The 27,036-nt window shown below is 47.8% G+C and overlaps 1 protein-coding gene across 4 annotated transcripts in view; it reads right to left on the reverse strand.

Moving 5' to 3' along the window:
- Window positions 1–26,285, reverse strand: part of RIPOR2 (RHO family interacting cell polarization regulator 2) — a 229,014-nt gene extending 202,729 nt beyond the window's left edge. For 2 of the 4 annotated variants that reach the window (XM_070074337.2, XM_089333353.1), the window contains exon 1: window positions 26,118–26,274. In XM_070074337.2, coding sequence (XP_069930438.2) covers window positions 26,118–26,193 — 76 coding nt within the window. In that variant the 5' untranslated portion in view covers window positions 26,194–26,274. Of the gene's footprint in view, window positions 1–26,117 lie in introns of all 4 variants that reach the window. The other 2 variants (XM_051855014.3, XM_089333354.1) reach the window with 2 other exon arrangements.
- Between the last annotated feature and the right edge of the window lie 751 nt (window positions 26,286–27,036).

Below are 27,036 nucleotides of genomic sequence, written 5' to 3' on the forward strand. Positions count from 1 at the left end.
AACATCTAGCTCAACTTCCGCTCCGTGTCCAAGTCGCTTCTGCAACAGACGCACTTCGCACTGCAGGAAGTTCGTAGTTCAAGACAGCCACTTGTGGTTTCTTAGTGACTTTTTTATGTTAAGAATTGCGACATGAGGAGGTTGAGAGATGGAGGTCAGGGTGGGTTGAGGGAAGCAAGACTACAATACGGAACTGGAAGGGGCTTCAATGGCGATTCTGTTAATTCTGTTTTATTTTGCCTGATTCTCTCTTATGACTAATCCCAATATTTCTTTTTTTTTTTTTAGATTTATCTATTTCATTTGAAAGTCAGAATTACACACACATACACACACACACACACAGAGAGAGAGAGAGAGAGAGAGAGCGGTCCTCCATCCACTGGTTCATTCCCCAACTGGCTGCAATGGCCAGAGCTGTGCCAATCTGAAGCCAGGAGCCAGGAGCTTCCTCTGGGCCTCCCACATAGGTGCAGGGGCCCAAGGCCTCGGGCTATCCTCCACTGCTTTCCCAGGCCACAGTAGAGAGCTGGATGGGAAGTGGAGCAGCCAGGACTCGAACGGCAACCACATGGAATACCAACACTGCAGGCGGCGGCTCCATCCACTACACCACAGCGCCAGCCCCCCAATATTTCTTAATTCTAATATATTAAAATAGATTAACAAGATTTTCCAGAATTCCAGGATTTTAGATCTGCACAGACATCAGAATTAGTTTTGTTCAACTGTCTTGTTTTACAGGTTGGGGGAACTAAAATTCTTTAAGGTTTAACCTGCTTGCATGAAGACAAATGTCTGACATGTGAGGCTGAATCCTGTGTCGCTCATTTTCCTTTCAGGGGGTCAAGTTGCAATTCATTGGTCAGATTCAGGAGGAGCTGTGATTGCCTTGAAATTTCCTGCTGCCTTTTCTAGGTGACTCTCAAGGGCATTCACATCTTGCAAAACAGAACAATTTCGTTTTAGAGCTGGTATCTGTTCGACTTGTGAACTACCTTAATGAAAAAAACAGGATAATGATCTCCAAACAGAGCCGACTAGAGATGACTCATGATTCCGGAGGTGAGGCCGGCCTGAATCACAGATAATCCTTAGAAATCATTTCATGGGTTCCCAGTTTCCTAAGAAATCCCGCCAGAGGGCTGCTAGTAAGTGTGGAATCAGCCAACATGCGTTTCACTTCCTCTCTGCCTTGCAAAGAGCAGTGTGGGGAAGACCAGGAGGGGAAATGAAGGGATGGAAGAAGCCCCTGGTTTAGACACTCCACCTCTAAATGGTTGAAATTTGCGTGTAAGTTGGCACAAAATCCTATCAGTAGAGTCTTGTTAGGCCCTAGAGACAAGGACAAAACAGTACCCCGCAGGTGTGTGGAGAGCTTGGCGTCCATCATTGGCTTTTTTTTTTTTTTGTCTTGGTGCAGCACCTACACACAGATTTGACAAACCCGACGAGGAAAAAGAACACAGGTGGTAACAGTGACCTCTTACTCAATGCCCAGATGGTTAAGGAGTCACATGAAAAGCCAATGAAAGCCTCGGTGCCGGTGGCCACTGCGACTGTTGGCTGCATTTCTACTGGGCCCTTGTCTGTCACTACACACAGTTGCCTCCCAACGTATGGAAATGACAGACAGGCACAGGACTGCTTCAGTGGGGATCAGAGCTCTGGAGCTCCATCGCCCACGTTGAGCCACGTTGTTGAATTTCAGCCTTTCCTCTCTACACGCAGTTAGGAGCCTTCCAAACCTTTTGTGTGAATCCAGGAGGAAAAAAGAGTCTGGCAGATTCTGACAAGCGTCGCTTCCGGAGAACAGTTGTGCCCTGGTAGGAAGCCCAAGCTGACGGCTGCTGTGTTGTCATGGCAACAGACATATACATCATTGGCACATCAGCTTCTGAAATGGGTGCAAAGCTTTCCGATGGGATGGGGCCGCAAGGGGTGAGCTCATCATCCCTGCATCCTGATGAGATGTGTTCAGTCTCCCACGGGGGCTCTCCCAGGCACTCAGCCGCCTTGGCGGTGTCATATTTCTAAGCCTGCAGAACATTCATAGGATCCTCTCTCTGTAGAAGTGTCAGTAGGCCAGTTTCCCCAGATTCTCATTTCCTCTTCCAAATCATTAGGACATAAAGTTCCTCTCCTGCTTATTCCTCCCCAAAGTACATCCTCTAGTTTTCTATGGAGGTCCTGTGGGGTACTCATAACATTTGAGAGGGAAGAGGCAGAGGTGGAAGGAGACGGGATGCGGGAAGAGGAGGAGGAAGCAGGGGTGGGGGGCAGGAGGAGAGCCGTCATAGGCCCAGAGAAATGAAATTCATCATGGTTGGAAGTGTTCCCTTGAAAGTGCAGTTCTAAAAATAAGTAATAAACACCGGTTTACTCCAGTTGTTCCGGAGGCTCTGGGCGTGAACAATGGAACGGAACCATGGGGCACAAGCTCACGGTGTTGAACAATGTAGACCCGCATGGAGCCGCATACCTGAAGGCAAACTTCAGGCAAGGAAGGGAGAGGACAGGGAGGGGAGACGCCTCCTCCAGGAGACTGAAGCCGCAGGAGCTCTATTCATGAGCAGTAAAATTAGCTGCACGTTCAGTGTTCATGACATTTGCTATGGCAATGAGCGTCCCGCAGCATGATGGGATTGCTGCTGAAATACCTGAGAGCAGAGAGAAAGAAGGAGAAGAAAGACCTTGATTGTTGAATGAAAACATTCATGAACCCGGGGACATCGAGCGACTAGGGATGGGATTAGCAACACAAGCCTGCAAGTCCCCTCAGCGGACGCATCACCTCTTATCTTCCTAGAGCTATGACCATTCATCACATAAGCTCTGACATTAAAATTTCTCCCCCCCTTTTTTGTTTTGCTTTTCAGTCTTCTATTTAGAAAAATTAATTCCAATTTTAATTCTAGGTTTCTAAGAAGCAATGCCAGGAATAAACCTAAGAGGAAAGAGTCTCTCCTGGTATACATTCTTAGGGATCCGGCTTCTGGGTGTTACACTTACGCATGGCGCATTGACAGGATGTGGGGGGAAGAGCTGACAGCAGACTGCCTCGCAGAGCTTGCAAGTTGGCATCCAGCCAGGCGGTAGGCATTTGAGGGGGGAGAGACGGGGGTTGGAGCGATGTTCAAAGTAACGGCATAAAAGCCACAGTGCCCTCCCCCTCCCCCCATACTCTATTGTCGTTGTGTTATGATCCCCAGGCTTCTCCTGGGGATGTTCAAATCAACACCTTTCAGCAAGACTCAGGAGCCTCCTCTCCACAAAGCCCTCCTGGTCTCCCTTGCCCACACCTCTTGCCCTATCCAGCACCCTTTAGTTCTTTAGGGTCTTGAATGTGGTCATGACACTAAGCAGTGAACAAATCACTCACTGGGGGCCCAGGTTGTGTTCTGCTGTCCTTGTGTCAACCAGGGATGCTGGGGAACTGTGGTGTAGGACTCAGAAACCCCTGGGGGAGGATGTCCGGCCCAGCAGTTAGGACGTTGCTTGTGAGGCCTGGATCTGTGTTGGAATCCAGCTCTGCTCTTGATTCCAGCTTCCTGCTAACGCAGATCCTGGGCTGTCACAGTGATGGCTCAAGTACTTAGGTTTCTGCCACCCACATGGGAGACCTGGATTTAGTTCAAAACTTCTGGCTTTGGCCTAGCCCAGCCCTAGGCTCACAGAGTGAACCTGCAGACGTCTGTCTCTCTCTCTCTCCTTCAGTTTCTCAAATAAACCAGTAAAAAAAAAAAACATTTAAAAACCAAAATATATTATTAGACCATTGGGTAAAATTATAGGCTGGACAGTGAGCTCTGGGCCTCTCACTCTTCCGCGAGAACAACAGCAAAAGAAATTTAAAGGAAGAAAAAGAAAAATCTTCCTCGGCTGAGTGGTGGCTATGATGCAGGAGCAACAGGGTACAGGAGTGAGACACTGGCCCAGCCCATGGCTTTGTATTTTTTTTTTTTTTAAGATTTATATATTTATTGGAAAGGTAGAGTTACAGAGAGGCAGATAGAAAGAGAGGTCTTTCATCTGCTGGTTCACTGCCCAAATGGCCCCAATTGCTGGAGCTGTGCTGATCTGAAGCCAGGAGCCAGGAGCTTCCTCTGGGTCTCCCATGTGGGTACAGGGGCCCAAGGACTTGGGCCATCTTCTACTGCTTTCCCAGGCCATAGCAGAGAGCTGGATTGGAAGTGGAGCAGCCGGGACTCTAACCGACGCCCATATGGGATACCGGCACTGCAGGTGGCAGCTTCACCAGCTATGCCACAGCACTGGCCCCTGTACTGGTTTTGAAAGAAAAAGTGAATGTTCTGTAGTTTTTAGAATCACTCATGACAGAAATAGTTTTGTGGACTGGGGGGAAGCTTGGAATTGATACTTTGGCTGTTAGAATGTTCTTTTTAAAGATTTATTTATTTATTTGAACGTCAGAGAGAGAGAAAGAGAAAGAGAGAGAGAGAGAGATCTTCCACCCACTGGTTTACTCCCCAAATGGCTGCATCAGCCAGGGCTGGGCCAGACTGAAGCTAGGAGCCTGGAGCTTCTTCCGGTCTCCCACGTGTGTGCAGGGGCCCAAGCACTTGGGCCACCTTCCACTGCTTTCCCAGCTGTATTAGCAGGGAACTGGATCAGAAGTGGAGCAGCCGGACTTGAACTGGTACCCATGTGGGCTGCAATATTTAAAGCACAAGTTTCTGCTTAAAACCTCCAAGTAAAGAAGTCACCAAGTAGGATGAGACTCAGATACAAGAAATTCCATGATATCACCTAGGGGGGCCATGAGACCGAGTTTAACATTTGGTAACTGTAACCGTATACCAGGAATGCACCTAATTCTTGCTTATTTCCTAGTCTGCATTTATGTTGGGTTGAAAAAAAAAAAAACAACTATAAAGTGGTGCCACCTGGTGGTTACAACCCAGAGTACTTAAATTAACCTTGTCAAACACGGTGACCTTGGCTATCTCAGATTTCTTATTATCGCTTGTTATTGAAGGAGAAAGCTGAAATATGTTCTTCCAGGAAAATGAAAAACACAGAGAAAACACTTAAATGTTATCTGAAGCAAACTGGGGAAGATGTAGAAAAATCTATTGGGAATATATACATACACACAACACACACACACACAATCTATGAGAAGGTTTGTAAATGGTACTCATTGAATATTAGACTTTCATTGGATAATAACTAAGGTTTTGAAATTGCCTTTCTTTTTCCATTTTGTTTTAAACACAGAGACTATTCTACACAGAACTTTCATCGGGAGTGGTGCTGTGGCTTAGCCAGTTAAAGCCACAGGCAGGCATCCCATATGGGCTGCTTTACTTCTGATCCAGCTCTCTGCCAATGACCTGGAAAGCAGAAGAGGATGGGACTGGGTACTTGGCCCTCTGCACCCATGTGGGAGACTTGGAACAAGCTCCTGGCTCCTGGCTTCAGCCTGGCCCCAATCCTGACTGTTGCCATCATTTGGGAAGTGAACCAGTGGAATGGAAGACCTCTCTTTTTCTACCTCTCCCCACTCTTTTCTCTCTCTCCCATAACTCTGCCTTTCAAATAAATAAATAAACCTTTAAAAAAACCATTTTTTTACCATCTGTTTGATTTATCCAATAAACATTGTTTGTTAAAAAATTGATTTCTTGTCCTGTGCAATTTTCAATGTTCCAGTTTGTGCCAATTGCTTGCTCATGGTGTTTACCTTGTTCCTGTGTTCCTCGTATTTCCTATAAACCACTACTAAGGTCTAGATCAGATCAGACCTTGATTAGACCGCAGTTCAGGCTTTTTGGCAAGATTATTTCATAGGTGGTATTATATGCTTCCTGTTCATCAAATGCTAACACATATACATATCTGGCTGCTCCTCTTCCAATCCAGCTCTCTGCTATGGCCTGGGAAAGCAGTAAAAGATGGCTCAAATCCTTGGGCCCCTGCTCCAGTGTGGGAGACCCAAAAGAAGCTCCTGGCTTCAGATCGGCTCATCTCTGGCCATTGCTGCCATTTGGGGAGTGAACCAGCGAATGGAAGACCTCTCTCTCTCTGTCTCTCCCTCTCAATGTCTTTAACTCTACCTCTTAAATAAATAAATAAAATCTTAAAAATTTTTTGAGTAAATTAGTGTACTAGAAACTGCCAAAGCTTACCAATGATATTGTGCATATCTTTCATTTTGAATTTATAGACTTTAACATAATTGATTATTTTCGTCCATTTCAGGCATTATTCTTTTTGATGCCCAAATTCTACCATGTTTTACAAATGCATTTATTTTTAACATCAATACTCTAATATATGGGAAGGTTATTAAGAAACAGGCATACCCTAACACTCTCAGGGTAATCTCTCATCACTTTCAAGGACAGTGATTTGGCAACAACTATCAGAAATCTTAAAAATATTTAAGTCTTCAGTATCACACATAAAGAAGTCTTCAATAAAAGAGAGATATAGACAACACTCGTAGAAAGATGTTAATTCTGATGACTAGTTAGAGATGTTAATGGGTCTTGATATGTTTCTATGATGACATAGTTACATTAAAAATTTAGCTTTTGGAAGAATTATTATCATGGGTACCATTTTTTTTTGCTAGTATATTAATTAAAAGAAGTAGGCTTCCAAAATTGTGTATATGTCATGATCTCAATTATTATACTCATATATAAATATGTATATAAACAAAAAACTATAAGCAAACTCCAAAATATTAACAATATTTTTATCTATATGGTGGCATTATAGGTTTTTTCTTTTTTTTACAGGCAGAGTGGACAGTGAGAGAGAGAGAGAGAGAGAGAGAGAGAGAGAGAAAGGTCTTCCTTTCGCCATTGGTTCACCCTCTAATGGCCGCCGTGGCCAGCGCGCTGTGGCCAGTGCACTGCGCTGATCCGAAGGCAGGAGCCAGGTGCTTCTCCTGGTCTCCCATGGGGTGCAGGGCCCAAGCACTTGGGCCATCCTCCACTGCTTTCCCAGGCCACAGCAGAGAGCTGGCCTGGAAGAGGGGCAACCGGGACAGAATCCGGCACCCCGACCGGGACTAGAACCCGGTGTGCTGGCGCCGCAAGGCGGAGGATTAGTCTAGTGAGCCGCGGTGCCGGCCAATTATAGGGTATTTTTATGTTTCCTTTATATTTTTCTTTATCTAGCAAATTATCCACAATAATATGTATTATAATATTACAAAAATCAGATATGTATTATAATAAAATATTACAAAAATCAGATATTGAAATTTTTGGGAGGGGTAGTGCTGATTTATCATTTTTGGAATAAGAAATCACAACTAAGTATCTCCTTTGATGTTGGAGAAAATTGTGGAAGAAGGAAGGACCACTTCCCTTCAACCAGAAGCCTCTCTGACTTAAAGAATGAGAATGGAGCTGAGATGTGGTATTTTTTTCCATCCCAAGGTTAGCTCACTGCAATTAATTGTGCTTTTCCAAGGGAAAATTTCCTGTGTGCTCTCCAGTGAGTCAGCTTGACATTTCAGCTTGATACTGGTGTGATGACAGCATCGTCAGAGTGAGATGTGCATCTGCCATTTGTAACACGATTCAAAGGCCCCTCCTCCCACCAGCTCCCGATCCTCCTAATTTCTCATTTCTGACACGGTCATGTCTAGTCATCACTCCCGCAAAGTCTGACAACCTCTGCTCCGTGTGTTAATCCCTTAATCCCTGCGTCCCCCTCTTATAAAACGGAAGCAACAGGTACTCGATATCCAAAAATCAGACCGCCTCCAGTGAGCCCAAAGCGCTTAGAATAATATTCTGCCAGCACAACTCTACACAGGACGGCTTGAATGCATTTCCTGGGTCTACAGGCTGTCCTGCAGACTCCCTGGGGACAAGGTTCATAGGCAGTTTGTTCTTACCTCCTTTGCATATAGGGCAGTGCTCATTTCGTGGGTGTTTACTGGTGATAGGGCGGGGCTGAGGTCAGGGAAGATGGAGGGAAAAGAAGTGGATCCCTGGACAGGGCAGCTATAGGGAACAAGGCACACGCCTCGCATGTCAGAGAAACTGTGTGTGTGTGTGTGTGTGTGTGCGTGCGTGTGGCGGGGCAACCAGCCCCTGAGCAGAGGGATCACAAAGAAACTAAGGCTGTGGCAGATGCGGCAGGCTGTGGAGGGGGCCGGCGCTTGGCTGAGGAGTCTACCTACAGCATCATTTGCCTGAAATCTACTCTATTACATGAAAAAGTCTTTCATTTCCTAATTCTTCAAGTCAAATAATTGGGAAGTTTGTGGCAAGGAGAGCTAGATATAGACTGTTTAAAGTGCTCTGTAACTGTGTAGAAATAAACTCAGAAACCTGATGGGATTGGATACCTTTTTTTTTTTTTTTAAGACTTATTTATTTGAAAGACAGAGTTACAGAGAGAGGTAGAGACAGAGAGAGAGGTCTTCCACCTGCTGGTTCACTCCCCAGATGGCTACAATGGCCGGAGTTGCACTGATCAGGAGCCAGGAGCTTTCCCCTGGGTCTTTCCACAAGCATGCAGGGGCCCAAGGACTTGGGCCATCTTCTACTGCTTTCTCAGGCCACAGCAGAGAGCTGGACCAGAAGTGGAGCAGCCGGGACTTGAGTCGGTGCCCATATGGGATGCCGGCACCGCAGGCGGAGGCTTTACCCACTATGCTACAGCGCTGGCCCCCATTCCTTTTCAATGCTGAGTGACATCCTGTTGCGTGGATGTGCCACAGGTTGTTTAATCAGTCACAATGAAAAGACAATAGCTGTCTTTTTAACATGGCACTTACGACTAATACTGTACCTTCAATTGACCAACATAATATGTCTAAGCCTTAGGGATCTATTTACTAATCATGAAACACAGTTGAAGACGGAAAAAAGAGAAATTACACATAGAGTTCTGCGTTCACTGTATCAATATGAATGTCACCGTGCAGCAGACTCATTTTCAAAGCACTCAGAGAAAGAATGGCTGAAGGCCTCCAGTTCTGTGTCTTTCCGGAAGTAGCTTGGCCCCAGACAGACACGGGGCCCCAAGGAAGAAGGGGAGCACTGACTTTACTTCCCCCGGAGAACGCCACAGGCCGCCCCACTCCCTCCGATGTCCCCTGACATCCCTGCACAACCCCAGGGAGCGAAAGGAGCGCTGGGCTCAGCCGAAGCTGACAGCTCCTAGGGGCATCCGTGCCCATCTTCATCTGGACATCCGCCTCGCCACAGTGCCCTCGGAACACCCAGAAAGCTGTTTGCTACGTTTCTAGTTACTTGTTGAAACAATCAAGTCTTTAATCCTTTTGGCCAGACAACACTGCATGGAGCCAAAGTGGGGATGTGCTAGAGCATTGCTGGGTGAGTGATCAGACGAGTGTGGTCACAGCCAGAGAAGCTCCAGATCATGGCCCTGAGTGTAGAGAAGAGGAGAGAGAGAGAGAGAGAGAGAGAGAGAGAGAGAGGAGGCCAGAGGGGAGATGTGGAGGTGTGTGCTTCTCCCTCCTACCTCCCCCATCCACGCTTGCGTCCCCACGGCTAGGGGGCGTTCTGAAAAGCTCAGTAGGATTTAGTCAGTGGGGAAAAGGATAACTTACCAGTTTCTCTGACTTCGCTTTGGGGTTCCGGATAAATTCAGATACAGGCCTATGGCACTGCAATTCTTCACTTGAAGATCCTACTTCGGATTTATACAGAAACTCTGCACCTACACCAGGGCCCTGGAGGCCAAGAGCAGGGGAAACCTGATACCCGTGCCATGCCGAGGAGGCTGTTTTAGGGTTGCAAATGTAAAAGTGATGGAGCCTTTCAAAGATGACAAGAACAAGCCAGGAAGTGCCAGCTCCCCCAGTAATAGTTGTACTGTAGAAGATGGGCAAAGGAAAAAGATCTTTTGACTTGAAAAGGAATTTCCAGGGAGCGAGTTTTTTAAAGGTCTTTTCAGAACGCCACTGTCTAAAACGCTGGAGTAGAGACGTTCACACACGGGGAAAGAAAAGGCACACAGGGCTTTCAGAAGCATTTCCTGTGCTGTGATGGAAACACGCTTCTCAATGCCGCCCTGGAGATCCTGCTGTCTGGACGCGGGCAGCCATCACTTCCTTCTCCTGGTTCTCTAGTAAGTAATTTTCCAGGAGGAGGAGGAAGAGGGGGAGGGGGAGGGGAGGGGGAGGGGAGGGGGAGGGGGAGAGGGAGAAGGAGGGGCAGGAGGAGAAGGAGGGGCAGGAGGAGAAGGAGGGGCAGGAGGAGCAGGAGGAGGAGGAGAAGGAGGTTGGGCTTTCTCAGAGACGGGGATCAGAGTGGGAGAAGCCCGAGTGTGGTTTGAGCAGGGAACGGGACCCCTTGATGCGGCTCCTCAGGACTCCAGGTCCGGTTCTGTTCGTGCGTCAATCACGGCATTTCAAAACTGAATCTTAAGCGTACGTGGGAACAAAAGAAACCAACGAAATTGCCTGGGATTAGAAGTCGCAGAGCATGGGGGCCTTTCTGAGTCAGAGTGAGTCGATTGTTGAAAGCAGTGCGCTCAGCAAGACAGTTATAAAAATGAATGCTACTTACAGGTAAAACCAAAGAACGAGCAGAAACACTAAAAGCTACATAAAAGGTCTCCTATTTTTCAGCGCTGTATGATCAATCAGGGTTATTGTGTGCAGAAGAGAAGAAAACTGTCCCCATTTATTGTATTTGGCGGGCAGGGCGCTCTTATTAGCTATTTATATAGGTGTGCATTTTGCTACATGTATAAAACAGAAGCAAGTTTCATTATTTGAGGTCTCACTAAGTCCGATTTATAATAAACAGAGAGATGCTGAAGTTTACAATTGCTAAACAGTTAAGAATAAAGAACTGAAAGGTAGATAATAAGATTAAAAAGATTAATATTCTTTTTAAAAATAAGCATTTTATTTATTTGAAAGGAAGAATGAGAGAGAGGGAGAGACAGAGAAGTATCTACCATCTGCTGATTCACTCCCCAGATGGCTGCAATGGCAGGGGCTGGACCAGGCCAGTTCCCAGGTTTACCACATGGGTGTTAGGGGCCCACGCACTTGGGCCATCTTCCATTGTTTCCCCGGCACATTAACAGGGAGCTGGGTCTGGAAGTGGAGCAGACTGAACTAGAACCAGTTCTCCAATATGGGATGCTGGCATCACAAGTAACAGCTTAGCCCTCTGCACCACAATGCCAGATCCCCAAAGACTAACACTCTAAAGTACCTTGGAAGCTCAGTAAGCAAAGAATGAGGGCATAAATCTTTATTTTTCCCCAGAAACCTTTTATCAAAGTAATATAAACTTCATACATTTCATAAATACAACTTTAGGAACATGGTGTTTCTTCCCACTGTACCCACTCTCTCACCCACTCTCTCACCCCTCTTCCTCCTCCTTCTCCTATTCCTACTCATATTTTTTTACTAAGATCTATTTTCAATTAACTTTATACACATATGATTAACTATGTTAAGTAAATAGTTTAACTAATAGTATGAAAAAAAAAAAAAACCTGTTACTCAACAGTCAAGACAAGGGCTGTTCAAAGTCATTGCTTCTCAAAGTGTCAATTTCACTTCTACAGATTGCCTTCTAGGTACTCTATTAATTATCACGAGTCAGGGAAAATCTATGGTATTTGTCCCTTTGGGACTGGCTTGTTTCACTAAGAATGATGTTTTCCAGTTTCATCCAGTTTGTTGCAAATTACCAGATTTCATATTTTTTTATTGCTGTGTAGTATTACATGGTGTACATATCCTATAATTTCTTTATCCAGTCTTCGGTTGATGGACATCTGGGTTGGTTCCATGTCTTAGCTATTGTGAATTGAGCTGCAATAAACATGGGGATACAGATAACCCTTTCATATGCTGATTTCATTTCCCCTGGATAAATTCCCAGGAGTGGAATGGCTGGGTCATATGGTAGGTCTATATTCAGATTTTTGAGTTACCTCCATACTGTCTTCCATAATGGCCGTAACCACTTTACATTCCCACCAACAGTGGATTAGGGTACCTTTTCCCCTATATCCTTGCCAGCATTTGTTGTGGATTTCTGTATGAAAGCCATTCTAACCGGGGTGAGGTGAAACCTCATTGTGGTTTTGATTTGCATTTCCCTGACAGCTAGTGATCCTGAGCATTTTCTCATGTGTCTGTTGGCCATTTGGATTTCCTCTTTTGAAAAATGCCTGTTTAAGTCCTTTGCCTGTTTCTTCATTGGGTTGTTCACTTTGTTGTTGTTGAGTTTCTTGATCTCTTTATATATTCTGGTTATTAATCCTTTATCAGTTGCATAGTTTGCAAATAATTTCTCCCATTCTGTTGGTTGCCTCTTCACTTTGGTTAGTGTTTCTTTTGCAGTACAGAAGCCTCTTAATTTGATGTAATCCCATATGTCAATTTTGTCTTTGATTTCTTGTGCCTCTGGGGTCTTTTCCAAGAACTCTTTGCGTATGCCAATGTTTTACAGGATTTCCCCAATGTTCTCCAATAATTTGATGGTATTAGGTCATAGATTTAGGTCTTTAATCCATTTTGAGTGGATTTTTGTGTAAAGTGTAAAGTAGGGGTCTTGCTTCATACTTCTGCATGTGGAGATCCAGTTTTCCCAGTACCATTTGTTGAAGAGAATGAAGACATGATCTTTAAAAACCCAGGGGCCAGCATTGTGGCATAGCAGTTAAAATCGCCACCTACAGTGCCAGAAACCCATATGGGCACCGGTTCGAATTCTGGCTGCTCCACTTCTGATCCAGCTCTGCTATGGCTTGGGAAAAACAGCAGAAGATGGCCCAAGTATTTGGGCCCCTGCAGCCACGTGGGAGACCCAGAAGAAGCTCATGGCTCCAGATTAGCCCAGCTTACTTGAGGGAATAAACCAGCAGATGGAATATTCCTCTCTCTGTCTCTGCCTCTATCTCTTTCTCTGTAACTCTGCCTTTCAAATAAATCAATTAATCTTAAAAACAACAACAACAACAAAGAAGAAGACCAGGACTTCTGGAAAGCAATGCTTTGTTTACTGTTTATTTCCCTTTCTTTTTTATGTATATTTTTAAAGTGAACAAAAATTACATGTACTTTTCAAGAAATCATGTACATGAATTCCAGATTATACAATGTCCTGTGAGTTCTTTGAATGGGTGACCATGCACTGCAAGCTGGACACCCCAGTCATGCTAAACACAAGTTTATAACCATTTCAAAGAGGGTTAATGAAGGAAAATTTAGGGAAATGGAACCTCTTAGAGGTAACTGGCAGGAGATAAGACACCGAAGCCATAGGAAATACAAAGCCTTGTGTGCTGTGGTAGGAGGAGGCTGAGAGGAGGCAGACCTATGTGTCTTGTTCTCAGCCCCTCTTCTGCTGTATTAACTTGTCCTCACTATTTTACTACAGTGAGGAAAAGCTACCTGTGGGTGAAGGAGCCTTGTTTTGGCTCATCGTCATGGTGATTCACAGTCTGAGATGGGGCACACCCTGTTGGTTTGGTGTCAGGTGACGCTGGCGGGTGACAGAGTGCGTGCAGAGGAATGATTGTGTGGTGACCCAGCGAGCAGAGAGAATGGGTTCTGAGAGCACACCCCCAGGGACCTAAGGACCTCCCACCTGACCCATCACCTGAACACATCGTTGGATCTCGTCTCTACCCTCCTGGCAACACCGATCTGTGACCCAGGGGCTTGGAGCCTTACTCGATGCGGGTGGTGTTGTGGTACAATGGGTTAGGCCACCACCTGTGACCCTGGCGTCCCAGTCCAAGTGCTGGCTGCTCTGCTTCTGATCCAGCTCCCTGCTCATGTGTCTGTGAAAGCAGTGGAAGATGGCTCAAGTGCGTGGGCCCCTGCCACCCATGTGGTAAACCTGGGGGTGGAGTTCTAGCCTCCTAGCTTTGGCTTAGTCCAGCTGCTCTAGTCATTTGGGAACTGAACCCGTGGATGGAAGATCTTTCTCTGTCTCTCTCTCATTGTCACTCTAACTTTCAAATAAATAAAATAAATATTTTTAAAAAATCCTACATGAGTTTGGAAGACAAATCATGTTTAAACTATCCCATTTCACTCTGGGTCTCTGACATGAATGCCTCTCTCGCATACCTGAGACATCTAGATGGAAGCCTCCAGACCTTTGTCTGTTCTCTGAGGGTGCACACGGCTGCCTGTGGCTTTCCCAGCTAGCCAAGCACACTGCTTGCAGCTCTCCTCTGCAAGTGTCTCATGATGCTGCTACCTCTGTCTTCCTGGGGCCTCTACTGTGGCTTCACTTCTGGAGTTTCACCAGGCATTGCCCCAGTAGGGGCTCCAGGCAGGGGTTCTGACCCTGCAGCACAACTGCTTCCCTTAGAAATCTCAATGGAAGCAGCCATGACCCCATAACTCTTGCGTTCTGAGTGCTCACAAAACCCACACCACGTGGATGAAGCCTGTATGAGTTTCACCAAAGTGTGCTTGAACAAGGTCTCTGCAGGCTTGGAACACTTTGCTGGCAAGACGGAGTCCAGCGCTGGCCCCAGGGAGTCACAAAACAATTCTGTCCTTCAAGGTCTTTGAGTCAACAGTGGAAAGGGCAGCCTAGAAGTCTCTGCAATGCATCATCTCTTCCATCGCCTTGCCTAGTAGCATGTGGGCCCTTTTGCCTACCTAATCCATTTAGCACGTAGTTTTTCCACTGCACTCTGACCTGAATTTTTTCTTCCTTCCTTCTCTGGTCAGGCTATGTATTTTCCATGTCTCTCTGCTCTGTCCCCTTTTGCCCTTGATTCTTACCAACAACAGCCCATCACGCCAGTGCCACAGCCTGAATACTTTGCTTTGCCAACCAAAAAAGTCTGCCACCTTTAAGTTCGTCCTTTCCCAATATCTCAAGGCCCGCATACAATAAAGATGGGGTCTTGGCCACAGTGTCAAAGGATGGCCTTTCATCCAAATCCCCAGGGGAGCCTCATTTCCATCTGAAACCTCATCTCGAATCACCTTGAACATCCACATTCACATCAGCATTCTGGACTCCCAAGGCCTCCCCAGAATCGCCCATGACACTGCTTACACAGCTCTCTCAGCTTCGTCCAGCCGCCTCTCCAAACTCCACTAAACCACATCCAACAACTCCCCCATATCTGCTATAGTTCACGGCAACAGCCTTGCTTCTCAGGACCAAATTTCTGTTTTAGAAAAGGGCTTTCAATGAGAATTCTATCACCTGCCTGGAGTGTGAAGACAAACGCCTGCCCCAGAGGGAGTCTGTTCCCAGGGCCGGGTTACAATCCAGGCCAGCTCACGTGGCCTTGCTGAGCACCTAGCCATGACCACGAGTACAGGTCACACACATATATGAATGACAGGGTCACGCGAGGCACCTTCATTCACTTCTGAAACTCGATTCCTGACTCCATTCAATGGGTCAAAAAAAGATACTGGCATTTATTTGGAATCCTATTCTGAAATCCTTCTACCTGCACCTTGGCCTTGACCTGGTGAACCCTCCCTGAGCCTCCTAACCCTCTGCAGTCAGAAGGAGGATGTTCACTTTTTGTCACTATGACTACGCAGGGAGGAAGGTTTATTTCTGCTCATGGTTTTGAAATTCACAGGCCAAGGTCAGGCAGACCACAGTGGTTCCGATGTGCGGTGAGCTTGAGGGATGGCAATGGCAGGGCCTGTGCCAGGGAGAGACCACATGGTGAGCTAGGAAGCAGACAGGAAACACGCTTGTCTTCTATGTCTGTGTGGTCACTCCTCTTGTTTGATCACGGTGTCTCCTCTCTGACAACCTAATCCCACCCCATCACTACTCAAAGGCCCCATCTTCGGAAACCATCATTAGTAGGTCACCATCATTAATCCATTAACCATTGAGATTAATCCACTGACCATTAACAAAAGACTTTGGGGACCAAGTCTAACTCATGGGCCTTTGGGAGTGATACCCAGATTAATATCTAAATCGCAGCAGCTGCCAGAGAGTAGGCCAGCTTCTGTCTGCCATATTGTTCGCCCCCAAAGCCCTGACACAGCAAGGCCAAGGGATCCACTCAGCAAGTGGCATTTTCTGGGATCTCCAAGTCTCCTTGAGCGGTTGTTCAGTCTTCGAATGTTAACACACACACACAAAAGAGCCTTTTAAAAACTCCCAGACACATTCTATTTTTAAAATAACTACAAGAAGAACGTGGTTGGTTCTGCTCAGTTGACAAAATATTTCCATATGCATTATATTATTTAACGCAAACAACCGTTGTTGGAGATTGAGTCATTGTGCCTGGTTTTGTTGAAGCCCCAGAGGTGTAGCAGGAAGCACACAGGACCTCAGGGCTATCCGTGGCCAAGCCGGCCAAGGTCTCCAGTGGGAGGAGCGTGAGGGAGAACTATGCACTTTCCCAGGGTCAGGAAGGAAGGTCTCAGTGGGGGGTCAGGACCCAGGACCTGAGGAGACACGTGCTGCGCAGTGGTCCCTACTTCTCCAGGCACTGAGCAGAAGGCAATGCGTTTATGATGCTTGTTCTGCCAGGAGAGAGGCCACCAGCCTGGGGTGAACAGGCTACATGTGGCTGGCTTGGGTTATAGCAGGCATCTTCCGCCAAGCTGAGAGTGGCCTTGGGTATGAGTTGTGCGGGAGTGGACCAGGGTCCACCCAGCGGTGGATCCTACATCCTAGGACTTGGGGCGCCCCTGCTTCCCCTTCCTATGCCTCAGCCAAGCCTCTACAACAGCAGGGAAACATGAGGTCAGAAGACGCCTCTAGGATGGGAAACCAACTGGGCAAGTGGGAAGAGGCCCTGGATAAGAAGGATCTCCCAGGGGGCTGGCACTGTGGTGTGGTGAGTTGAGCCACTGCCTGTGACACTAGCATCCCATATGAGCGCTGCTTTGAGTAACAGCTGCTCCACTTCCAATCCAGTTCCCCGCCACTGTGCCTGGGAAGGCCGTGGAAGATGGCCCGAATGCTTGGGTCCCTGCCATCCACGTGGGAGACCTGGATGGAGCTCCTGGCTCCTGGCTTCAGCTAGGCTGGCCTAGCCCCTCTGGGGACTGATACAGAAAATATAGAAGATTTTTCTTCCTCTCTCTTTGCAAGTGTGCCTTTAAAACAAATAAATCTAAAAAGAAAGATCCCCAGCAGGCATGCCCTGGGGCCTGGGTGTGGATGGAGAAGAGGCGGAGGTGAGCAGGCAGGGGGAGTCAAGTGTCCCGCCTGTGTGGGCTCTGGAGGAGAAACGGAGAGGGGCTGTTTGCTGAAATTGGCTGTTGGCCAGAGAAGAGCACAGGCTGAGGGCCTGAGGGCCTGAGGGCCAGGTCTCACACCGAGAGGAACGCAGCGACTCAAGGTGGACGTTCTGTAAAGATTTGGGCATTTGGTCCTGTGGGTTTGTTCAGACAACTGAATGTTGAACATTGCACAGAAGACATGGTTCCCAGGAGACATCAAACACCTCCTGACAGCCGTCCGACCTCACGCTGCCGCAGTCCACCCTCAGACTCCAAGAGCTGTGTGCGTCTCAGCTGGGCCCAAGCTCTGAGGCACGGGGGAGGCAGGAGGAGTAGATAAAGCACAGGAACCCAGAGAACCAGCACACGGGGAGTCGGTTGATTGCAACCTGGGTCCTGGTTCAGGCAGGGAAACCACTCTGGGCTTTGAACCTTGGCCCTGTTCTGCCGTTGGGTGGCTGTGTGACTTTTGGTGCATCCTTGAACCTCTCTGTGCCTCAGTGTCCTAATGTGTAAAACAGACAGCATTGCTACCCTCACAGGGCTGCACCGAGGGTTAGGGAAAGACCACGTCTCCCATGGCACCTGGCCCAAGTGTCGCTCCCAACGGATGACGGACGCCTCCAAGGGGGAATAATACAGATTTTTCCAGTGTTTCTGGGTAGGTATGGGTCTCCAGTGAGATACTGTGTGGGAAATCACCTCTACTCCCATGAATCTAAAGCTGTAATTAATCATCATTATCAGGTTGATACATTAGGACCCTCCCTCTGGTCCACACCAGCACCAGGAAGTAAGGGCAAGAGTGGGCTTGAGTTGATATGGGAAGAGGTGCAGAAGGGCCCCAAGGAGGGGGCTCTGGTTGGGGCTGAGGGGCGACACCACTGAATGACCCAGTCTACTTAGTCTAACTTAATCTACCGCAGATAGACCCACCCAGCCAGAAGCAGCAGAGCACCGGGAAATCAGCCTCCAGGAAGCACTGGGGAGGGAGTGGAAAGGAAAACAGAACAAACTTCTAGCTGGGCTCGAAGGTGTTGTTTTTGCAGAAGCAAAGGAATTTAGTGCTCAGTGCACGGCAAGCAGGATAAACTCCACCTTCACCTGCTTAGGACCCCACCCCCACCCCCACACTTGCTAGCCAACCCATCTTTGACTCCAGAATGAGCTATTTCTTTATTATCATGACTATTGAACAAATCTGCCCATGGCTCTTTCTTCCAGAGCTGTTGGCTTACAAACACCTGGGAAGAGATAGCCCAGAAAAAAGAGCGATCCGTGCAGGAGGCCGATGGAGACTTGTCTCCCGGCGCCTAGAATGTCCGAGCACTGACTGCTGACAGCGCGAATGGCCTGACTGATGTCCCGCGGAGGACCAGGTGCGAGCCAGGAGCCAGGACACACGTCCCAGGCTGTGAGCCCAGGCCCTTGCAGCACCAGCGTTTGCAGATGCCGTGGACATGGAGGCTCAGGAGACTGGGGGTGCAGGAGGATACGTGGAGTCTCACCCTGGGATTGTGTTTCTCAGCTTCGACAGAAAGCCAGCTTTCTTCTACTTGATGAGAGGAAATAGAAGAAAATAGATTTTCCTGTCCTTTGGGGGGATTCTAATAACATCTGGGGTGCTCAGTCAGATGCTGGATTACACAATTTCCTTAAGAAACCAAGACATGGGGCCAGCGCTGTGACATAGCGGGTAAAGCCACTGCCCGGAGTGTCGGCATCGCATATGGGCGCCAGTTCAAGTCCTGGCTGCTCCACTTCTGGTCCAGCTCTCTGCCGTGACGTAGAAAAGCATAGAAGATGGCCCAAGTCCTTGGACCCCTGCACTCATGTGGGAGACCTGGAAGAAGCTCCTGGCTCCTAATCAGTGCAGCTCTAGCCGTTGTGGCCATCTGGAGAGTGAAGCATTGGATGGAAGACCTCTCTCTCTCTCTCTCTCTCTCTCTCTTTCTCTTCCTTTGCCTCTCTGTAACTCTGCCTTTCAAATAAATGAATATTAAAATACAAAAGACTACATACATTTAAACTGCACCTAATCCTGCAAGCCTACACTTGGATTTGGCTGTAAGATATTCATTGCTATTTACTGCAATGTGATGCAGCAGGTTAAGCCACTGCCTGTGAGGCTGTATCCCATATCAGAGCGCTGGTTTGAGTCCCAGCTGCATTGCTTCCAATCCTGCTCCCAGCTAATGCACCTGGGAAAGCAGCAGCAGATGACCCACGTATTATGGTCCCTGTTACTCACAAGGGAGACCCAGATGGAATTTCAGGCTCCCATCTTCTGCCTGGTCCAGCCCAGGCTGCTTCGAACATTTAGGGAGTGAACCTGCAGATGAAAGATCTCTTTTTATCTGTCTCTCCCCTCTCTCTGTCACTCTGCCTTTCAAATAAAAAAAAACTTATTTACTGACACAAAAAGAAACTCAAGTTATGTTATCACATGAAACAAGTAAGTTGCAGAAGACAGCATCAGTCTGATCCTGTGAAAAGAATGTAAATAGCTGTATAGTTAGCAAAAGAAATGAGGGTACCTTGCTGCATGTATGGGGCAAGAGTTGGGACTCCCAGGTGATTTTCTGTTATGCGTTCCTGCATTGTTTGATTTTTATACAACAAAGACATGCGAGCTTTGTAGCAGATCAAAACAACATCAAGAGACTTAACTTTTCAGCACTATTACCCAAGTTCACAGCTTTGACAACGTGTCTGTGTTATAATTAACACATTCTTATGCAATGAAACGGTGCCTTAGATCTCAATATTTCAGAGGAAAAACTGGCACTCCCTCCCTGGCATAAATCGAGGCTAATATAATTCAAGAAGTTTTCCAGTCTTTAACACCCTGCTTACCCTCAGCTTAATACACTCGCTTAAACGCTTTGGAGAAAATCTGCTGTGCTGGCAATATTCTGCTTCCTACAGGAAATGAAATTGTCATTCCAGCGATGAACTTTTGGCCTTTTCAGATACCTCTGTAAGAGACTAAGACGGTGGGATCCGACCCAGCTCAGTTCTGAGCCCGCGGCTGTTCCAATTTTCCTTTGCCTGTTTGTTCACTGTGTTTGCTGCTTCTTCCTCTCCTTTCCTCTTCCCTCCACACCCCTCTCTTTTGTCTGCCCTTGGCTGGAGAGAGTTAAAATATCTGTCCAGATCAATGTTCATACAAAGAGAGGCCTTTCTTGATCAACAGAACTCCCTTGAATTATTCAAAGTATCTCCCTTTCTCAAGTTTCCCATCGTTTTTTTTTTTTTTTTCCCTTGACAGTCTAGGCTGGAATTGGACATTTGGCAATGGCTCCCATGGATTCAATCCTGCAGGCAGGAAGGAGGAGGGTAAAGCTTCTACAGAGGCAATTATTTTCTAAAGGATGAGAAAATAGGTAATGCTATGTTGGCAGGGACATAAATAATTCTTATGCCAGCATAAATCCTACAGTCACACTCTCCAGAGCTAGCACAGCTGTTGGCAAACAAGACTCAGAACTGAAGTGGAACTCAGGCCCTGGGGGCCCGGCTGCCTGCTCCCTGGGCTGAGGCCCTTACGGACAGATGGAGCAGGTGGCTAGACTGGAACTCAGGAACACATGTGATCTGTGAATTACAGAGAACGTTCTAAAAGGCTTCATTCTTCATTTTGCTACATTGGGGTGACCGTCTCGCTGACCTCCTCCCAAACCTTTAAGCTCGTGGCTTTAAAGGCAATGGAACCTGAGAGAGGAACTGCAGGTGTGGGCGAGCAGGGGGCCCCGCCCCTGGGGCCCGCTCTCCCCCACGCAAGGCTCTTGTCTCCCTCCGGGAGCGACTCTGCGAGTCAGAACAGCAGGGTGATGCCAGCCGGCAGGTTGGGAAATGCAGCCACGGGGCTCGGCCGTAGTCTATGATGTTTGGGTGTCTGCACCGCATGAAAGCTAAAATGCAAACACAGGTTCCCCAGGCTGGGAAAAATCCCGGAGTTGGGAGAATCAGGGAGAAGAACACGTCTTGGCCTTGCCAGACAGCAGGAGAGCTGGAGGGAAAACCGATAGTCAGCTGGGCCGCCCGGTAAGTTGATTCCACATCTCTCGGCAGGCAGGGCCGTGTGCAGAGCAGGTGGCTGGGCGGTGGAGCCTGCTGGGAGAGGCACTGCACACTCCTCCGCCCAGGCCCCTTGGCCTGTCTGGGGTCTGCCCACTCCCAGCCCTCGGTCTCAGCTTCCCGACCGAAGACGCAGAGGTATTTAGAAGAGACTGTGAATAAGAGACCCCCCACCTCCACCCCATCTCCCACAAGTATGAAGCACAGCTTGGAGATCCACTGTAAAGGCAAAGGCTTACGCCCTCTCCCCGGAAGAACAGGGGTCACGCCCCCAGGGGCCAAGAGTGGCTTTTCCCTCGCATGTCTGTGTCCCCTCGCCTGGTGTGGCACAAGCCATCCGAATATGGAGGTGGCGTATGAGACTGAGGAAGAGGGAGCTGCCTTCTGCTGCGTGGTGTCCCCCCGCTGTTTTGGGGGTGGGTGCAGTGCTGGCAATGGCAGTTTCTTCACCCCCATCCCCACCAGAACCATTTTCAATTCTCAGATCCCATCAGCCACCACGGAAGTGTGCCAGATGCCGTGCTAGGCACTTGATATGTTCCAAGTCTTTGATTCCCTCCAATAATACTGTGAGCTCAGTCTCGCTATAATAACCATTTTATGGTTGAGGAAGTGGACATCCCAGGAAGTGCCCCCGGGGCCAACAAATGAGAAGTTGCAGAAGCAGGATTTGGAGCCAGATCTGCCTGGAGCCAGAGCTTAGCAGAGTAACAGAGAGGGAGGGTCCGAGGACACCCAATGGCCTCACCCACCCCACACTCACTTGGCCTGCGCTGACACTGCTGTCACTACAAAGAAAACCCAGGTGCTTGCTGGCCACCGCTCCATCTGCACTCCCACCTGGGCAAGGCTCAGGTAAGCAGCTCATTATGGCGAGCAGGGTGCCAGGTGAGCCCCTCCCCCACAGTCTCCTGTCTTTGTAGCAATCCAGGTTCTCCATCTCAGATGGCCTCATTGCCCTGGCTCCTCATGCCCCGGCTCCATCGGTTTGCATACCACACTGCTATGGACTGATTATTCATATTAATATTTTATTAAAGACTCCGGGAGTGGGTGGAAGAAGTTAGGGGGACTGCTGAGGTAAGGTAGACTTTGGAAACCATTGCTTTTGTATGAATCTAATTTTGATGGAACTCAAATCTCCATTGAGTGAAGGCATCAGGCCTTTTGCTAAGGGGTATGGCATACAGAGCACATTCAGAACTGGTTTCTATCTGGGGATATTTGAATAATGGTTGTGCATTAAATAATATTAGGGGAATACTGTTAACTTTATTAGCCGGCTATGTAGAAAAATGTTCTTATTTTTAAAACATTCTCTTAAAATGTTTAAGATTGAGATGCCATAGTGTCTATAGTTGAATTTCAAATGTCTCACCAGGAAAGTAGCTGAAACAAATATGGCAAAATGTCAGAAACTGTTAAGTTTATTTGATGAGTATATAGGATTTGTTCTGACTGTTCTCTTCTGTATATTTGAAATTTTCATAATAAAAAGAAAACAAAGCATCCCAGTAGCTCAAAATCCAAGATCCATTGCAAGGAAGACAGGTGGGATTTGTGGTAAGCAGAACTCTGAGGTGCCCTGGGATTCTTGCCTGGTCTAGAAGTCCTGTGTAATCACCTCATCTTGAGTATGGGCAAGACTTTGTGAATATGATGAGATTCACTTTATGATTAGATTATGTAATAAATCAATCACATAGCAGGATCCCTGAGTAGTTGGCTTGAGTTAATCACGAGGGAGATTATCCCAGGTAGGCCTGACCTCATCAGATGAACCCTTAAAAGGAGGGATTACAAACAGCAAAGATGCACTCTCATTGGCCTTGAGGAGGAAACTACCTGTTTTGTAAGGAGCACCAGTAGCAGGAACAATGGGTGGTCTCAGGGCTATAACCTCAAGGAACTGAATTTTGTCAACAACCATGGATCTTAGAAAAAGACCCTGAGACTTAGGGCAGATGCAGCTATTGATGACATCAATCCCAGCACAGAACCTGGGCCACACTCCTAACCATGGAGTGACTATGAGAAAATGAGTATAGGTCATTTCAAGAGAGCAAACTTGTGTTGATTTGCTATGAAACAATAGCAATTCTAATTGATTAGAAATAGCAGCCTGCTGCTCAATTCACAATAGCTAAGACATAGAATCAACCCAAATGCCCATCAACTGAAGACTGGATAAGTAAATTATGGGATATGTACATCATGGAATTCTACACAGTGGTTAAAAAACAAAAGAAATGCTGTCATTTGCAACAAAATGGATGAAACTGGAAAACATCATTCTTAGTGAAATACGCCAGTCCCAAAAGGACAAATACCATATGTTCTTCCTGATCTGTGATAACTAATAGAGAACCTTAAAGGTAAACTATACAAGTGAAATTGACACTTTGAAATGCAATAACTTTGAACAGCCCTTGTCTCGACTGTTGATAGCCTTTTTCACACTGTTGAACTCCTTACTTAGTATAGAGTTAATTGTATGTGTATATAAAGTTAATTGAAAATAAATCTTAGTGAAAAAATAAGAATGGGAATAGGAGTGGAAGGAGGAAGAGGGGTGGGAGGAAGAAGAGGAGTGGGAGGGTGAATATGGTGGGAAGAATCACTATGTTCCTAAAATTTTATTTATGAAATGCATGAAGTTTGTATTCCTTAAATAAAAGGTTTCTGGGGAGGAGAGGAGAGAGGAGGGGAGGAGAGGGGAGGGGAGGGAAGGGGAGGAGAGGAGAGGAGAGGAGAGGAGAGGAGAGGAGAGGAGAGGAGAGGAGGGGAGAGGAGAGGAGAGAGAAGAGGAAAAAGAAAAGATAGCAGCCTAGGGCACTCCACTGGAAAGGATTCTAAGCCTGGGCATGGACTTCTTGGGAGAGGAGAGAGCTGTGATTGATTAGCAATGTCTGCATGAGCGTGGAAGCACAGAGTCAGAGCAAGTGTATTTCCTATTGCCATTTAGGGTCCTTTTGTGTGTTGAGAACAAATGGGTTTGTCAACTTATTTTTCTCCATGGCAAAATAACCCCAAAGCAATAAAGCTCGAGTCCCACATTGGAGAAGAAAGGAAAAGGCACGAAGGCAGACTGTAGGCACTGTGAAACATTGCCCATGGCCAGCCTTGCGAGCCTGCTGCTTCTGGGAGAAGCCTCTCCTTCGCTCCCTCACTCTTTCTCGCTTTTCCACTGCCTCGAGTTGTCCGTCAACCAGCAGGCACAGGTCTTCTGAGAGTTGGAAAAATCGACCCCTAAAAGTCAGCTTGACCCTTTTGTTTCTAGACTCAGACACAGCAGGGCTCTTGATCACCCCGCAGGAATGCAGGATTCCCTCCTTCCTGGCCAAAGGGGCCAGGACCGGCCTGTTTACCATCAGGCTTGACCTGAACACCCACTAACATACCAGCATTTCCTGTGACAACCACACAGCCATCACAGCACAGGACCCAGCTGTAGTCTCATAATTTAAGTCAAATCTTCGTGGCGAAGCAGACTTTCCCTGCTAGTTCCTGTTTTCAGAGTGTGGGCCGACTTCCACTCACACAGGTGGAGCTGTGCGGACCCAGACTCAGTGGCACGTCCCCCAGCAGAGGTGGGGACACAGCTGTTTCCTGGAGACACAGCATACAGCACCACAGAAGCTGGCATCTGCACTCAGGAGGGCATCCAGCGGCAGAAAAAAATGACGAAGAAGGCGGAGGTGCTGAGAAAAACAAATACGCTCCTTGTATGTGGGATACCATCTGGAATCCAACTAGCCCCATGCGGCTCCGAAACCAGTAGATCCTAACGAACCTAAATCACTCATTCCTTTTAGTTTAACTCTCGGCATCAGAGACTTCCAGCACACAAGAGGGGCTCAGCCCACACCATGTCCTCTGAAGAGAGGGACAGCACCTCAGCCCGAGCAGAGTAACTGGTGGCCCCCAGTCTCCACGCTTTCCATCAGAGCACAGGATCGGTACTGCAGTATTTACCACTTAGCTGCCGACATTTAAACTGGAGTGCTTTCACTTAAACATTCGTATTGTTTGAAGTTAGGAGCTGGAAACAATCCGATGGCACGCATGGAGCTGAACATGGCCTTTCTCGTGGAATATACTACCACTGCCTGTCGCCTCCCTACACCGAGGCCAAATACCCCTAATCACTTACTGTCCTGGTTTCACCCAAGAGCTCCGATGAAAGTGAACCATTCCATCCCCCACGAAAACAGACTGCCTCCCTGGTTGGCTGGCCGCTCCGGGGCATAAGACTGTGACACCTGAGACACACAAACCTCACCTATGACGGCCACAACCTCACCAACAACGGCCCTGCTGACTTCACACTGGGTGGCGAGTGACGGACTTGCATATATTGGGAATGCCTTCCCTTTGTCAAAATTACTTATTCCAACCCTCAAAAGTCCCTTCTGGTTAGAGCTCCCGCATGAGCAGGATAATTTGGGAAACACATGATTGGAATCTTTGAAGGAGAGAAGAGTCACTGATCCTTGAATTTCACCCCATTCAAGTTCACGGCCGACACCTGTTTGATTCAGACACCCCATTACCCCACTGTAAACACAAAAATTCCAACCCACCTTCGTGACTATTGATTTGCATTTCCCCTCTAGATGGCAAGCTAAAGAGGCCCTCTCTTATTTGCCACTTGAAACAAAGCCGATCTCATTACCTCCAACAGGAGAGGGCTGGAGAAAAATGGAGGACGTCCATGGGCAGGAAACTGGGGGGACAGGGGCAGGGGAAAGGTGGGGGCCTTTTGCAAGAGGAGGAAATGCAAGTGCTGGGGGCCAAGAGGGACCGAGAAAGGCAGCGGGGAGAGGGGACCGCTCTCCCCCGCCCGCGGGGCACTCACGGTTGAGCTGCCGTCTCCGGATCCTGTCCCTCCATGGCCTGTTTCTGATCCAGTGCAGTCGTGAAGGTAGCACCATGGTGCCGCAGTGGGCTAGGCCCTTCTCATGGTAGGGCCACCGAAGGGCTCCTCACAGCAACCCCGGAAGTCAGGCCCAGATGTATATAAATTAAAAAGAAAAAAAAAAAAGCCTCTTCTCTCTCTCTCTCTTTTTTTTTTTTTTTTTCTATCTGAGGCTTCCGCTGAGTTCTTTTATCTTGCAACTTGTCTTTCCTCTCCCTCCCTTAACTCCTGACCGCCCCAAGGCAGCTGCCGGGCTGGGCTGCTCAGCCTGGCCAGTCTCCCACCGCCTCCGGTGCCATGTTTTATGCATGAAGATGATGAGGTGGTAGTTTATTTGCACAGAGGCGAGTGCTGGGCTCTTGTTTCTGCCCTCCCGCTCAGAGCAGCCTCCAATGGCTGGGTGAGGGCAGGTGGGCCTGTCTGGAGGTGGCTGCCAGGAGATGGGGGCCAAACCAGGGCAACAACCCTCACCTTTGGGAACACAGGACTTATTTATTGCTGGGTCCCTAGCACCTAGAAGAGGGCGTGGCACTTGGCAGGTGGGTGGCCAATGCTTGCTGAATGAGTGACAAGTAGCTCAGTGATGGCCCACGGGAGGGATTTCTGTGCAAACGTGTATCTTTTTTTTTTTTTTTTTTGACAGGCAGAGTGGACAGTGAGAGAGAGAGACAGAGAGAAAAGTCTTCCTTTTGGCATTGGTTCACCCTCCAACGGCCGCCACAGCCGGTGCATCGCGCTGATCCGATGGCAGGAGCCAGGTGCTTCTCCTGGTCTCCCATGGGGTGCAGGGCCCAAGCACCTGGGCCATCCTCCACTGCACTCCCTGGCCACAGCAGAGAGCTGGCCTGGAAGAGGGGCA

The sequence above is a fragment of the Oryctolagus cuniculus genome, chromosome 5 (genome assembly GCF_051225735.1).
Source record: "Oryctolagus cuniculus isolate XC-2025 breed Fujian yellow rabbit chromosome 5, ASM5122573v1, whole genome shotgun sequence".
Lineage (NCBI taxonomy): Eukaryota > Metazoa > Chordata > Mammalia > Lagomorpha > Leporidae > Oryctolagus > Oryctolagus cuniculus.